This window comes from Phycodurus eques, chromosome 13 (assembly GCF_024500275.1).
Source record: "Phycodurus eques isolate BA_2022a chromosome 13, UOR_Pequ_1.1, whole genome shotgun sequence".
NCBI lineage: Eukaryota > Metazoa > Chordata > Actinopteri > Syngnathiformes > Syngnathidae > Phycodurus > Phycodurus eques.
The window spans coordinates 8,055,021-8,069,242 of NC_084537.1; the positions used below are offsets into that span (position 1 = coordinate 8,055,021).

Here is a 14,222-nt window from a genome sequence, read left to right on the forward strand (position 1 = left end):
CAAATAATTACTTGAGTACGAGTAAGAAAGTACTCTGTCAAAAACCTACTCTAGTAAAGAAAACTCATGAGTAACTTCTGATGTAAACAAAAATCCGAGCATGAACGTCAAATACAATTTAAAAAATATTATGTATAGGAATCCACACACTCCTGCCACTATTTCAATTTTAAATACCCAAAAAAACAAGAACACATGCATTGGGCCCTACAGAAACATTATTTGCTTCATTCACTTAAATCACTTCATGAAGAAGCTGTTTGCTGACCAGAGAGAGATAGAGAGTGAGAAAGAGAGAGAGAGAGAGAGAGAGCGATACATCTGCAACTTCCCGCAAGGTGTTTTCTCAAGTTAGAAGTGGGCTGAAATGTCCAAGTTTGGGCAGTCACAATTTAAGAGCTGCGTGACAAAGCTGTTGGTTTTTTTTGGAGTCTGTAAAGTAAATACTCGTGCAGATGTTTTTTTTTTTCTTTCTTTTTTTACCCTAAAATAAGTCACTTTGATTGGACTATGAAGGGTTTGCAGAAGTTGGAGATGAAGTCTAAAAATAGATCGCGCACGCAATAATGGATAATTAAAAGTCGCGAAAGGCATGTCGATCATTGCGGCGAAGTAAAAGCATTGATTCTTATTCACATAAATACACAAGTAAAAGTAAAAAGTATGGTTCATTCAAACTACTCTCACAAGTACAATTTATCCAAAATGTTACTTGAGTAAATATAATGGAGTAAATGGAGCTTTTACTACCCACCTTTGCGTCTATACAACCCATAATAACTCCATACAAACTATAATGATATACAAACAATATATCAAACAATAATGATTTTTTTAATATTTAAACCGCTTTGTCATAATTATTGTTACAATAATAGATAATGCAAAATTGTTGTAGTTGCGTGTCTTGAACCACCTTCCTTCCTAAATATTACTTCCGGGTTTTGGGGTCATTTCCCACAGAAAGACTTCATCCCCCATGATGCTCTTCGCGGTGACGTAAAATGAAGCGCGTTCACATCTGAAGTTAACCAGCTTTCTCAAGCATTTCATACTGATGTCGCGTTCGTCATGCCGTGCGAGGAAGACTCGTCGCTGCTCTTCCTCATCGTACAATATTTAAAGATCAAAGGCTTGCGGGCCGCCGCTGACGTGCTGGAGGAACATGTAAGCCAGGTAACCAAAATTTTAAATGTCGCATCATACTTGACATTTTTTAATATCCGCTTTGCGTGTGGACCAGCTCCTCTCATTTTATTTCATGGCTGACCGGCCACGAAGAAAGGGAGGAAAAAATTCGAAATAAATGTGAATGCAAGGTTTAAAAGTGGGCTTATTCAGGCTTTGTGGAAGGAAAAGAACACGCTGTACGGTTGGAGGTGTACATGAGCCACTTAATGAGAGCAGCCTGCTGCCCCTCAGAGGCTCAACCCCTCACAGCTAATGCTAACATTGCTAAGTTTGACCAAGACACGTTCCATGTTGGGCCGTGAAATATATGGTTATTGTAAGCACACATTTTTCATAAAGTCTCATTTAATAGACAGTACTGTGTTGTCTATTTTTACCTTTGTGTACAGCAAGAAATATTTGTTATTCCATGATATTTTATATATATATATATATATATATATATATATATATATATGATATATATATATATATATATATATCATATATATTATATCATATATACTACATGACATGATGTAAGCCTTTTGTGTGTTATGATTGATAGATTTTTGTTTTTAACATGACAGGGTTTTTAACATGACAGGGCTAATGATGTATAGAAGATATTTGTAATTTAAGAATTTTTTTTAACATGACATAGGATGTTTTATCTACTTTGTATATTTATGTAAGCCCACCTATTTTTATATTATTCGTATTACAGTATTGATTTTTACCCATGTGTACGGCAATAATTTTTTTTATGTCTGTGATTTTTACTTTTTTTTTTTATAAGATAACCTTTATTAGACATGCATTGTGCGCCTTTTTAATATGATGTGATGTATGGTAAGACTTAAAAAAGAGGCATTTTTTAACCTGATGTAATAAAATATTTTTTAAAAATATGACGTAATTTTTTTTTTAACCTGATGGAATAAAATATTTTAAAATATGAAAAGACAATTCTTAACCTGATGATGTTTTGTATGCATTTAAAAAAAATAAAAAATTATCAATGACAACTCTTGTGCAACACAGCTTGATGTCGACCAATAGGATTGCGTATTGGGACTGGCACATCGCCTCCCATGCTTGCCGTTGTCAACGTTGCCGTAGTTGTTGTCCTCGTCTATTTACGTGCCCAAACCAATGTTTACTGACGCTTTAGAGCGTGATTTGACAGGATTTATATACAAGACTTTTAAATATATGATATGAGTTATAGAAACATTTTTAACCCGACGATGTAGTAAGACATGATTCATTATATGATGTATAATAAGACCGTTTTATATGACTTATTATATAGGCATTTTCAATATAACATGAGGCATAGTAGTTTACATGTATAGAATTTTTTTTTACCTTAGTTGTTTAGTTTGTCATTTTTTAAAACATGATTCATAGTGACTCTTTTTTTTAACGTCTTATGTTTACCACATGAGCACATTAGAATTTTCTCTTCAAATGTTGCACCGTTGTAAGACCACGCCAATGTGTTTTTGTGCAGGTGGAGATGTCAAACGTGAGCTTGAACCTACAAGACATCTACAAAGGATGGCTGAAGTAAATAGCACCTGTCTGGAAAAGCACACAGGGGCAGGAACTGTTCTAACATGCCCCAAAACACTGACTTGCCATCAAAATGTCTGCTGCCATTAAGTGCACCACAAATTTATAGTATTGTGCTTAATACTTTGCTAAAAAGTGCTCCAGTGGTGGCATGCTACGAAGCAATGGATGGAGAGTTTATATTCTTGTGTGTGTATATAGGATGTGCTCGCCACATGCCGATCAGCCGGCCAGTGGCTCCGATGCGCCCAACGAGGTTGAATCTGAAGGGGGCGCTGACGAGAGACCCCCAGAAGACAACAACACGAATGCCGAAGGTGTGCTAGGTAAGTTCTGTCTTTTTATGGTCTCGTTTGTGTTTTGTTTGGGAATTTTACCTTTCGATTTAGGCTTGAAGTCTGAAGGCGTGGAAGGCACCAACGGCCAGGCTCACAATGGCTGCGACTCACTGCAACCCGAAGAGGAAGAACAAACGCAACAAGAGGTAAAGAAAGTACCCAAAATATGACAATTACTGTATTGATATAAATATGATGGAGTATACTGAAAGCACAATAATTATTGTTCAATGATTTCATGTTTTGTATTGGAGTTCATGATGTTGTGCACCCTAATGACGTGGCCAGTCAATGTATAGCGATACAATGCGATAGAATATCGATATCGTTTCCATCTGTTGTTACACTTCATGAAAATGTTATCTAAGTTCTTTAAAATAGCTTATCTGTATTTGGAAAGTTACAGTTTTACAAAATCTATTTGGGGATGTATTGTATCGTTAAATCTTACATTATCAATTGATCGACTATTGCTATTGTTGCTGTCCAAAGTCACATTTAAAAAAAAAAATATTTGTATTCATTCGATAAGTGCTGTAAAATTTCAATACTGGGATGGATGTTACTGTTAAATCTTACAGGATATTATCAATCAAATGGGATCAGATATTGATATTGTCGCTGTCCAATGTCACTCTTGCAAATCAGCATTTTGACTTTGAACTTCCATTAAACATCGTTATTGGGATGTAGCCTATCATTAGCGCTTATGATAAGTTTTCGATACTACCGGATCAAATGTGTTATTGTCGCAGTCAGACGTCAATATTTGTGAAAATTTAGATTTATTCCGTCACTTGGATAAAATATCGAAATCTGGATGTATTATTATTATTTTTTTATTTTTCATGATACATTATGGGTAGAACTGGATCAAATATCCATATTGTCGCTGTCTGTCACTCAAGATGAAAAATTTGACTTATTCCAAATTGCAAAAACTCCTATCTTGTGACACTCCCCGTACCGTCCTTATTGTGATATCAAAATGTCATGAGTTCCGCTGCGATCCCCAACCCCAAAGTGAATGCTGACTGTGCACAAATGCTCAAATAACTGGGTTCATCAGGCGGAAGCGGCCGAGCCATAAAGTTCCACGTTCCGTTTGGTTGCACACGCATAGCTCCGCTCCACTGGCCGTGATAATGTAGTGTGTGCGTGTGTCAGTGAACCGCGACACTTTCACACACACGTCTGTCTCGCCCGTTTCCACTGCTGGGAGACGGATGATCTCCTCTGTGTCTCCACAGATTATTGCCACCAGTTGTCACGTCACAGCAAGTGCCACCATTCACCATAAATTGTTCACGTCGCTAACTCTGTGCTTTTTTTTTTCCACGCTTTTGTGTAGCACACTGGTGTCACGCTTTGTCACACACTCTGTGCTTCTTGTTCAAGGGTTTTTGCAGCAAACTTTCATGCTTTCACTGTGTGCTTCATTTTCAGTGTTTGTGCAGTAAACAAAAGTGAAATTAAACCAGAAACCTAGTGGTTATTCAGGGAGCAGTGAGTGTTAACTTGGCCTTTGTCGTCGTCAACGTCTTCTTCCAGCAGCCAGAAGTTGTCATGGATGTCAAAGGTGAAACCTCTGGCACGTTGAAGTCGAATCTCCATCAAACAGAGGCCACGCCCAGCCCAAAGGAAGCAACCAATGATTGTTCAGACGACGAGGGCAACACCGGGTCGCAAGAAAACAGAATTGGCTTGATAGATCAAGCAGAAATGTTTTGTGCCAATAAGCAACAGGCAGAGGTCGATGTCCCGCCTGCTGCAGGTATGAGCTGCCAATCATGCAGTGACAAAGAAACCACACACACACAAACACACGCGCGCGTGCGCGCACGGTCCTCTTTGGCACTTCGGTGCTGAGACTCGAGCGGCTGTGAAGACGCCTCCTTTTTAAAGTCGAGAATTTCAAATGACTATGTGACTTTATTCTGGCAATATTATGCCTTTAGTCTTAAAAACGGAGACTTGATTCTCTAAAAAATGACTTGTTTTCTTATGATACAAACTTCGTTCACTTCCTCTTGTAAAATTCTGACTTTATTCTTGTAATATTTTGCCATTTTCTCCACAAACTAATACTTTCTTCTTGTAAGAATCACTTTTCTTCTTATACATGCAATATAAAGTATACAATATACAACTATTTATTCCTTGACTTCCCTTCATAAATATTACGAAATTCACTACCCTGAAAAAAATATAGCTTTATCCTCAGATTATTCACTTAAAATGCAAACTTTTTTTTTAAATATAACTTTACTGTTGCAATATCACACCTTTTTTATACAAAAATATGGCTTTATTCCCAAAAAGATACTTTGTTCTCGCTACTTTTTTTCTTGAACAAATGCAACCTATCATTCTTTCAATTCTCAAAAAAATGACTACTGTTTCAATGTTATGCCTTTTTTTCTCCCAAAAAAAAGATTCTATTCTTGAAAAAGCCCAACTTTATCAGTAAATACGACTTTGAATATATTGTCAGGAAAATGACTTCTTGTGAAAATACAACTTTATTCTTAGAAAAATACCACTTAATTCTCTTACCTTTGAGTCCCCCCCAAATAAAACCAATACAACTATTCATTCCTTCACATGGGAATCATGTTCAGCCGCCGATGTCACGACTGAGCGCGACGAAGAAGAGGTCGTCAAGGTAACGCACACTTCCTACCATGTAAACAAAGCAATATTGAAGTTGTGGTGTTGACTTGCGCATGTTTTAAAAAAACAACAACAACAAAAAAAAGGAGGTCAGTGACATCACCACACAGTTGGAGCGGGAGGACAACCAGACGAGGGTGCTGGAGGCTCCCAATGATGGTAAACAACAACAACTTTGTTGTATGGACATGATAACATTTGTATTTAAAATTCTTTATTTACGTGAGATAAACCCCTAACATTTTTTAGGCACAATGGCTGTGGAGGGGCGAGACCACCTGGACGTCGCCATCACCCTCAACTTCGAGGTCGGTGAGACCAACGCTTGTCTCTCTGAAGAAGCTGCAATTTCCAAGAAGAAGAAAACGAAGAAGAAGAAAACAACTGCTCCTGAGGAGGATCAGAAAACGGAGCAGAACAGTCTTCCAAAAAACAAGAAAGGCCAGAAGAGGAAGAATGAGGAAGAGGAGCAGCAAGAAGTGGAGGACGGTGAGGGTGCATCAGTGAAGAAGAAGAAAAAGAGGAGGAGGAGGAGGGAGAAGGGTCGGGGGAAGGAGGAGGTGCAGTCTGATGGAGTAACGGGGGGCGATGCAGAGCCACAAAAGAAGCTGACGGCACAAGGTAGAAAAATGAAAAGCTTATTTTACGTAGGAATATTAGTAGGAGGCGGAACGGTGGACGACTGGTTATAGCGTCTGCCTCACAGTTCTGAGTACCGGGGTTCAATCCCTGCCCCCGCCTGTGTGGAGTTTGCATGTTCTCCCCGTGCCTGCGTGGGTTTTCTCCGGGCACTCCGGTTTCCTCCCACATCCCAAAAACATGAATTGGAGACTCTAAATTGCCCGTAGGTGTGAATGTGAGTGCGAATGGTTGTTTGTTTGTATGTGCCCTGCGATTGGCTGGCAACCAGTTCAGGGTGTGCCCCGCCTCCTGCCCGATGATAGCTGGGATAGGCTCCAGCGCGCCCGCGACCCTAGTGAGGAGAAGCGGCTCGGAAAATGGATGGATGAATATTAGTACAAATATTCACATTGAAAAGAAAAATAATTGTAATACAAGAACAAAGCAGTGGTTTTTCAGGAAAAATTACTTAATCAAAAAAATAGAAAAAATATTTACTCTTGAAAACATGACTATTTTCAAAAAGAAATATTGTATTATTCTTCAAAAAATGCTAATTCATGAAAAATTACCATGTTGAAACTATACAGCTTTATTCCTTAAAAAAAAAAGACTTATTGTAGAAAATAAAACGACTTAATGTTCGGAAAAATATGACTATTCTTGGAAAAGTGTCACTATTCATGAAAAGAACAACTTTATTGTTGGAAAATGACTTCATTCTTGAAAATAAGGGCTATTCGTGGAAAAAAGACAGCTTCATTCTTTGAATTTTGTGTGTGAAAAATATGACTTCTAGAAAAACGAGTTGTCTTGAAAAAAAGATGGCTTGTTTTTTTTTAAAAAAAAGTATATTCTTTGAATAATATGATGAACCCTTCTTGACAAATATGACTTAAATCTTGGAAAAACTACTTCATGCTAGTAAAAATATGACTATTATTGGTAGAATATTAATTCTACCTATTGTTGGAAAATGACTTCATTAAAAAAAGACTTCTTGATTAAAGATATTCATTCATCTTCTATACCGCTTACCCTTACTGCATTTATTTTTGTAACAAAATTGACTACTGTAGAAAAAGACAACTTTGTTCTCTGAAAAAAAAAATACTATGCTTTAAGTAAAATATTACTTTTGTCTTGAAAAAAGATGGTTTTATTCTTGAAAAAAAAAAGCCTCTTTGCTTGCAAGTTTATTTTTGAAAAGGTACTTAAATTTAGACAAAATAGGACCTTTTTCACGAAAATTACACCTTAATACAATTTTATTCTCAAAAAATTATTTTTTGTTGGGACTATTGTTAGTACAACTCTATTAAACTTAAAACAAAGATTCTCACAAGATTGACTTTTATCTTCAGCGTTTCACTTAATTTCCATGTCTTAGTGGTGGTTTCCTCTTCTCTCCTGAAAGGTGTCCCTCAGCTCTCCTCCAACCAGAAGCGACATCGACGCAAGAAGCGAGCCAGGATGCTAAAGAACTGCCAACAAGATCCCTGCGGGAAAGACCAGACTTCGCCACCTAAACCCTCCAAACGAGACGTGGAGGAGGACGCCCCAAAGAAGAAGAAGAAGACGACGCAGGAGGAGCCCTCCTCAAAACAAAACCAGATTCCTCCCAGCACCACCAAGAAAGACAAGAATACAGCTGCCAGTGAGGAGGTTGAAGATGCTGGCAACTCCTTGGAGGACAGGAAAAAGATGACATCAGCCAATGAGGAGGAGGTTGAAGATGTTGGCGACTCCTTCAAGGCTGTGAAGAAGAAGAAGAAGAGAGCAGCCAATGAGGTTGAAGATGTGGCGGGAAATGACTCATTGGAGGTGAAGAAGAAAAAGATGGAAGCTGCCCAACGTTATGAGACTCCTGTTAGCAGCCACTCATCTGCCAAGAAAAAGAGTACGACTTCAAAATAAATAAAAATCAAGTTTAATTCCAGTTCTAATTGATCAGAACGCTTAAAGATGCTGGTGGGGTTGTGGGGGGCTAATACGCTAATAATACTAGGTTCAAGAACCTTTGGTGCAGGGGTCTAGCCATGAGTGATGCAATACTAACAATGAGCTGAAATGAATCGGCACACACTTACCTTTGTGACTGACCAGTTCCTTCTGCACCAAAGTATTCCATCCGTCCATTTTTAACAAAACAGGCTTACTCCAACGTACCTACCACTGTCTAAAAACACATTCGGACTTTCGATCTTGAGGCGACATAATGCTGCACGGCTCCCGTGGAGTTTTACAAGACTGGGCGCTATTGTTGAAATTTAATTCCAGGATAATTCATCAGGGCTCTGAAACGGTTCAGGAACCTTTTAGTTCCGGGAACTAAAAGCACAAAGTACTAAGAATAGGTCATTAAACCAACTCGTTGCTGTGCAATTAGGGGGAAAAAAAAAGAAACTGGAATTAAACGAGTTAAAAAAAAAAGTTGGCAAAGTTAGCGTAACAATAAAAATTTTCCACTTGTCTGACAGTAAATGTCTCTGATGTTCATCCTGAACGAGCATTAAAGGAAGTTGACTCAATTCTTGTTGTTGTTGCAGGGAGGAAGAAGGTGAAGGACAAAATGGCGGAAGGCGGAGACGCTTAGCACACGGTAAAACGAAACACCCTAGATACCGCGCAAATAGGTGTCCAGTGGCTGTGAAGTTCCAGTTATGCCAATTTGAACTTCTTGCGAAAGCAAAAAACAAAACTTTGTTTCTGAAACAACACGTGCTTGGGCTGAGAAAAACAATAACGGACATTCAGATTGGGATGCACATTTTTCCCTTGAATACAGTTAGAAAGTGAGAAAAACAAAAACCTTCTTGAAAAAATATTATTTTGTAGAAAGAAAAAAAAGCTCAATTCCTGAAAGGGTAAAACTTAACAAAAAAATAATTAAATGTGGGGGGGGGGGGGTGACACAAGCAAGACTTAATTCTTGGAAAAATGCAACTTTATTCATAAAAAAGCAGCTTTATTTTGGAAAAAAAAGCTTTAATTGTGAAAAGGTACTTCATACTAAAAAAAACGTTTCTTGGGGGGGGGGGGGGGAAGGACTTCATTCTTCAACAATTTTGACTTTATTCTTGGGAAAATATACTTTATTCCTGAAATGTTGTTTTAAAAAAAGAACTTCTTACAAAAATCTTAATTAAAAAAATGGCTTTATTTGTGCAAAAATATGACTTGTAAAATTTAATTAAAAGGAGGACTATTCCTGGGAAAAAAACATGAATTTTCTTTAAAAAAAGATGCTATTTTACTTCGTCATATGTGTCATATTTTTGTTTCAGTTTGTCTTGAAGACCACTACGATGGACCTGAAAAAGACAATACAACAAAACCGTTTGTACCTAAAATGTCACTATCCTAAATAATTAAATGTCACACTTTTTTTTTTTTTTTTATAAATGTTGACACGTCTTCCATGTTTCTGTGCTGAGGAAATATTTAAGTTCCGTGAGCCTCGAGCTTTGCTATTTTTGTCGGCTCATTGACCACTTGTGATAGATTTCCTGTGACCAGTTCCAATCATTGCATTAAAGGGTTCATCCAGCCATCCATCCATTTTTCTGTACTGCTTATCCTCACTAGGGGCGCGGATGTGCTGGAGCCTATCGCAGCTATCTTTGGTCGATAGGCAGGTTACACCCTGAACTGGTCGCCAGCCAATCGCAGGGCACAAACAACCATTCGCACTCACATTCACATCTAAGGGCAATTTAGAGTCTTCAATTAACCTACCATGCATGTTTTTTGGGATGTGTGAGGAAACCGGAGTACTCGGAGAAAACCCACGCAGGCACGGGGAGAACATGCAAACTCCACACAGGCGAGGGGGGATTTGAATGAACACGGGTCCTCAGATCTGTTACCAGTCGGCTACCGTGCCGCCATTAAAGGGTTCATATTATATTATAATGTTATGTGCAATACATTTGAATCAAATCATTTAAGTGCAGTTTTTTTTTTCCCCTTTTAAGTGTAGTGTTAATGTTCAAAATGTGCATGATGTTACATTGGCTAACAATAGACCAAATATTAAAATACTTACTACGCTGCTTTATTTTCAAGTGGTCATTATGATGGTACTTGGAGAGAAAAGTATTTTTTTGAGCCAATTTGACCGCGTCAAGAAATATGCTATAAAAAAACGTCCAAAACTTAATGCATTGACAAAAGCATGTCACAGGCATGTTATTAAGACACTTGGGAACTCCATAAACGTTATTAAAAAAAAGTTGCCTACTTTAAGTGCCTTCGTGCGGGTGCAATAAACGTGTATTGTGTTGTGATTGTTCAAAGTGCTGGCAACAACTGGGAAGCCTTTTCAGTGAGGACAAAATGGAGACTGACATTTCAGTGTTGCGCACAAACAAAGTAAATGTGAAGCCCAAGTGCCGCATTGATCCAAGTATCACCCCACACAAGCGCTTTTCCACTTAATGAGGAACAAAGAACACAACAATAGGTCACTGACGTTTCTTGGTCAAAAAGTAACAAAACAAGACAACCCAATAATTGTTTTGATCTTTTTGTATTGTACGGGACAAAAGTATTGCGACAACTACAGAATGTGAAAAATGGAGGTGAGAAAAACGTTTTGGGACATGTAGAGCAAGTTAAGTGAAGAAAATATGGACATCAATTTTGGGATACTTACAGAAAGTGAATCTGTGGAGTTTAGACAGACGTATTAGAACTACTACAGAAAGTAAAATGTGGAGAAATGTAATGAGACACACACAGTCAGTTGAAAGGTGGACAAGAGTATCAGGACAGTTACAGGTAGTGAAAAGTGAATCAAATGCAGGTAAGAATATGAGAAGTGAAATGTGACAAAAGCAATGGGAGGACCGCAAAATGAAGAAAACGAGTTTGGACAAAAGTATTGCGACAGCAGGGAGTGACAAATTGAACAAAAAGTAACATATTCCTAGCTGTCATCTAATTTGTGAGGGATCGATTCATTGATTAACAGCTGTGTCCCAATGTATGTATGTTGTATGTAGTTGAAGAATCTGCGCTTGCAAAGTACTGTACTGGTTCTTTTTAAGGACCCACCAGAGCTAGTGACATCCAGTAGGGGGCAGTCCTGGAGCGTGAAAGAGTATACCCAGCCGCACGCATGAAACAGGAGAAGAAGAAAAAACACTATAGTGCGTTGTCGAAGCAAGAGCCCTGTGTGTGCGTGTATATAGGTATGTGTAAGAGGCTCCTCTGTCCTCCACTCGTTACCTGTATTAATGGCACCCGTTTGAACTCGTTAGACACCTGTCCACAACCTCAAACAGTCCACTATGGCCAAGAGCAAAGAGCAGTCAAAAGGACACCAGAAGCAAAATTGTAGACCTGCACCAGGCTGGGAAGGCTGACTCTCCAATAGGTAAGCAGCTTGGTGCGAAGAAATCAACGGTGGGAGCAATCATTAGAAAATGGAAGACGTACAAGACCACCGGGACGGGCAAAGCACACGCTGGGAATATTTACGGGCCGCAAATGTGTTTTATTGGCTTTTATCACCGCCCGGCAGGCATTTCACTTAAAGTTGGGCCGCTGTTTGTATTTTCTTTAGTTTACGAATGAGCCTTTGTCAGCAGCTAATCAACCTCGCGCCGCTCAGCACGATTGCTGTGGCAGAATGAAAAGCAAAACAAACAAGCAAAAAACAACGGACAGCAAGAGGCAGTGTTGTGTCGCTAAGACCCTGCACAAGCGTCAAACGGGCAGAAAATTGCAAGTTGGCCATCCTGAGCAGATGACGGCCTGCGTTGCGCGGTCAGCTTCTTGTTGGTCTCGATAAGGACAAAACTACAGTGCAAGCCTGCTGAATCACATGAAGTGGAAAAGTGAAGAAAATGTGGACTAAAGTATTGGGACACCAACTTCAACAATACCTAGAACTAGGACAAAAGGATTGGGACATATAGAAGCGATTAAAAGTGAGTAAAAATGTGGGTAGAAAATGTAGAGCTTGAACAAAAGTATTGGGACACCACGTGGAAGTGTAAATGTGAAGGAAAAAGCTGGACAGAAGTATACAGTAAATTATGGACACCAACATGAAGTGAAAATGTGGAGTTTGGACAAAAGTATTGGGACAAAGATGTCAAGAAAAGTGAAGAAAATACGGACAAACGTATTGGGACAGCTACAGGAAGTGAAAATTAAGTTGGAAAAATCAGTGACTAAGGATGGTGGTAATAATGAAAAAGTTGTATTTGAATATAATAAAAGTGCTTCATACTTGTGCATCAGCCCTTTGCGGTGTATTATTAGTCAAAACACAAAAAAATATTGATTTAAATACAAATAAGGTCAAGACTTGTCTATATCTGTGCAAGTCAAAGTCTCCTATGGCGGCACAACTGGTTAGCACATCTGCCTCACAGTTCTGAGGACCCAGGTTCAAATCCGGCCTCGCCTGTGTGGAGTTTGCAAGTTCTCCCCGTGCCTGAGTGAGTTTTCTCCACGTACGCCAGTTTCCTACCACAATCCAAAATTCCCGCAAGAATACGGGGAAAGACGTTGCAAGAATATGGGGGAAAAAGATCACCATAATATGGGAAAAGGTCGTAAGAATATGGGGGGGAAAAAAAATCTGAAATTTTTGTTATTTTCTGGCCACTCAAGGAAACCATATGTAACATAAATAACAGGAACCTCCCCCCCGCCCCCCTCAACTCATTCAGTCATTGTTTTTATATTACTTATGCTCATTAGATCACGGGTGAGCAAAAAAATCATGGGGGGGGGGGGGGGAAATAAATAAATAAAAAATACAAGAAGAAAAAAAGCCGTAAGAATACAGAAAAGAAAACAGTAATGATACGGGGGGGAAAAGTCAAGAATTGCTAGGTACTTACCTATGGATAGAGAGGGTTCACTGTACTTCCCCCCCCCCCCCCCCCCCCAAATACTGAAAAACTGCTCAAATGTTTTATCCGCCGAGCCACAGCTGTTCCGTAACGAGTCGGACTGAAATGACGCCGGCTTGTTCTTCTCAAAGTGTCTCCGCTAGCCACCTGCCACGCTCCGTCTAAATGTTATCAGGCGGAGGCACGGGGGTGTACAAATGGAGCGCTCCCGAGTATAAAATGGGATTTGTGAGGATTAAGCTCACAGGGAAGGACACAAGACCTTCACAGAAAAAAGGTGGACTTTGAAGCCCCACAGACACGATACAAAGACGTTATTCCGACATAGCATTATACATAGACAGACACAGTATTATATCTTTGTGGCGCTCTGACCTCTGCCAAGGCTAAACAATTCCAATCATGTATGTCGTGACTTATTCACCTCCAGTCCTGTAGGTGGCGCAAAATACACATTACAGAGTGGCTGCCAATTGCCAAACACGACAAGCTTTACTTTTACACCAGACCTCCAGCCGGTGGGCCACTGCCCCACTGATTAACAACAAACTAATTAGCTACTTGGCTAATTAACTAAATAAGAAGACAATCAGTTAGTTAGCCAACCAACCAAACTAGTTAAGTAAACTAACTAATACGATAGTTACCTAACGACATGCTAAGTTAGCTAAAGAAGCAAGTACCCAGCTAGCTAACTGACTAGCTAACTGACTAAGCAGACAACGAAACGAGGAATAAATAGCTCCCTCCTTGTGCAATTGACACTTAACCCATTTTTAACTAATTCATACAGAAAACAATAGGGGGAAGTGTATATGACGCACACAAGCTTTTTTTTTTTTTGCCCACTTGGCACCAATGCATGCAGAGCGTACCGACCAAAAGTGAAATTAAATTCCTCGATGTGCAAAATTGAATGGCTTCCCCTTTAAAAAGATTTCCTGGAATATATAGATAAACGATGGACTGG

The 14,222-nt window shown here is 39.1% G+C and overlaps 1 protein-coding gene across 2 annotated transcripts; it reads left to right on the forward strand.

The window, feature by feature from the left end:
* The first annotated feature begins 1,011 nt into the window (after positions 1–1,011).
* On the forward strand, positions 1,012–9,941 carry LOC133411915 (myb-like protein V). 2 transcript variants are annotated; one of them, XM_061694727.1, is made up of 11 exons: positions 1,012–1,176; positions 2,687–2,742; positions 2,950–3,074; positions 3,138–3,232; positions 4,638–4,860; positions 5,708–5,751; positions 5,846–5,918; positions 6,009–6,380; positions 7,798–8,280; positions 8,930–8,982; positions 9,668–9,941. In XM_061694727.1, exons 1-10 carry the CDS (start codon positions 1,072–1,074, stop codon positions 8,974–8,976), a joined length of 1,623 nt encoding a protein of 540 aa, XP_061550711.1. In that variant the 5' UTR covers positions 1,012–1,071; the 3' UTR covers positions 8,977–8,982; positions 9,668–9,941. The 2 variants fall into 2 exon arrangements, with proteins under 2 accessions (XP_061550711.1, XP_061550712.1); XM_061694728.1 differs by having other exon boundaries at positions 2,950–3,065.
* The last annotated feature ends 4,281 nt before the right edge of the window (positions 9,942–14,222 follow it).

What these genes read in the sequence shown, in the direction of transcription:
- LOC133411915 (XM_061694727.1), top strand. Translation starts at nt 1,072, where the DNA reads ATGCCGTGCGAGGAAGACTCGTCGCTGCTCTTCCTCATCGTACAATAT. An exon ending in ATCTACAAAGGATGGCTGAA is followed by an intron (nt 2,743 to 2,949) that starts GTAAATAGCACC and finishes GTGTGTATATAG; the next exon opens with GATGTGCTCGCCACATGCCG. An exon ending in GAATGCCGAAGGTGTGCTAG is followed by an intron (nt 3,075 to 3,137) that starts GTAAGTTCTGTC and finishes CTTTCGATTTAG; the next exon opens with GCTTGAAGTCTGAAGGCGTG.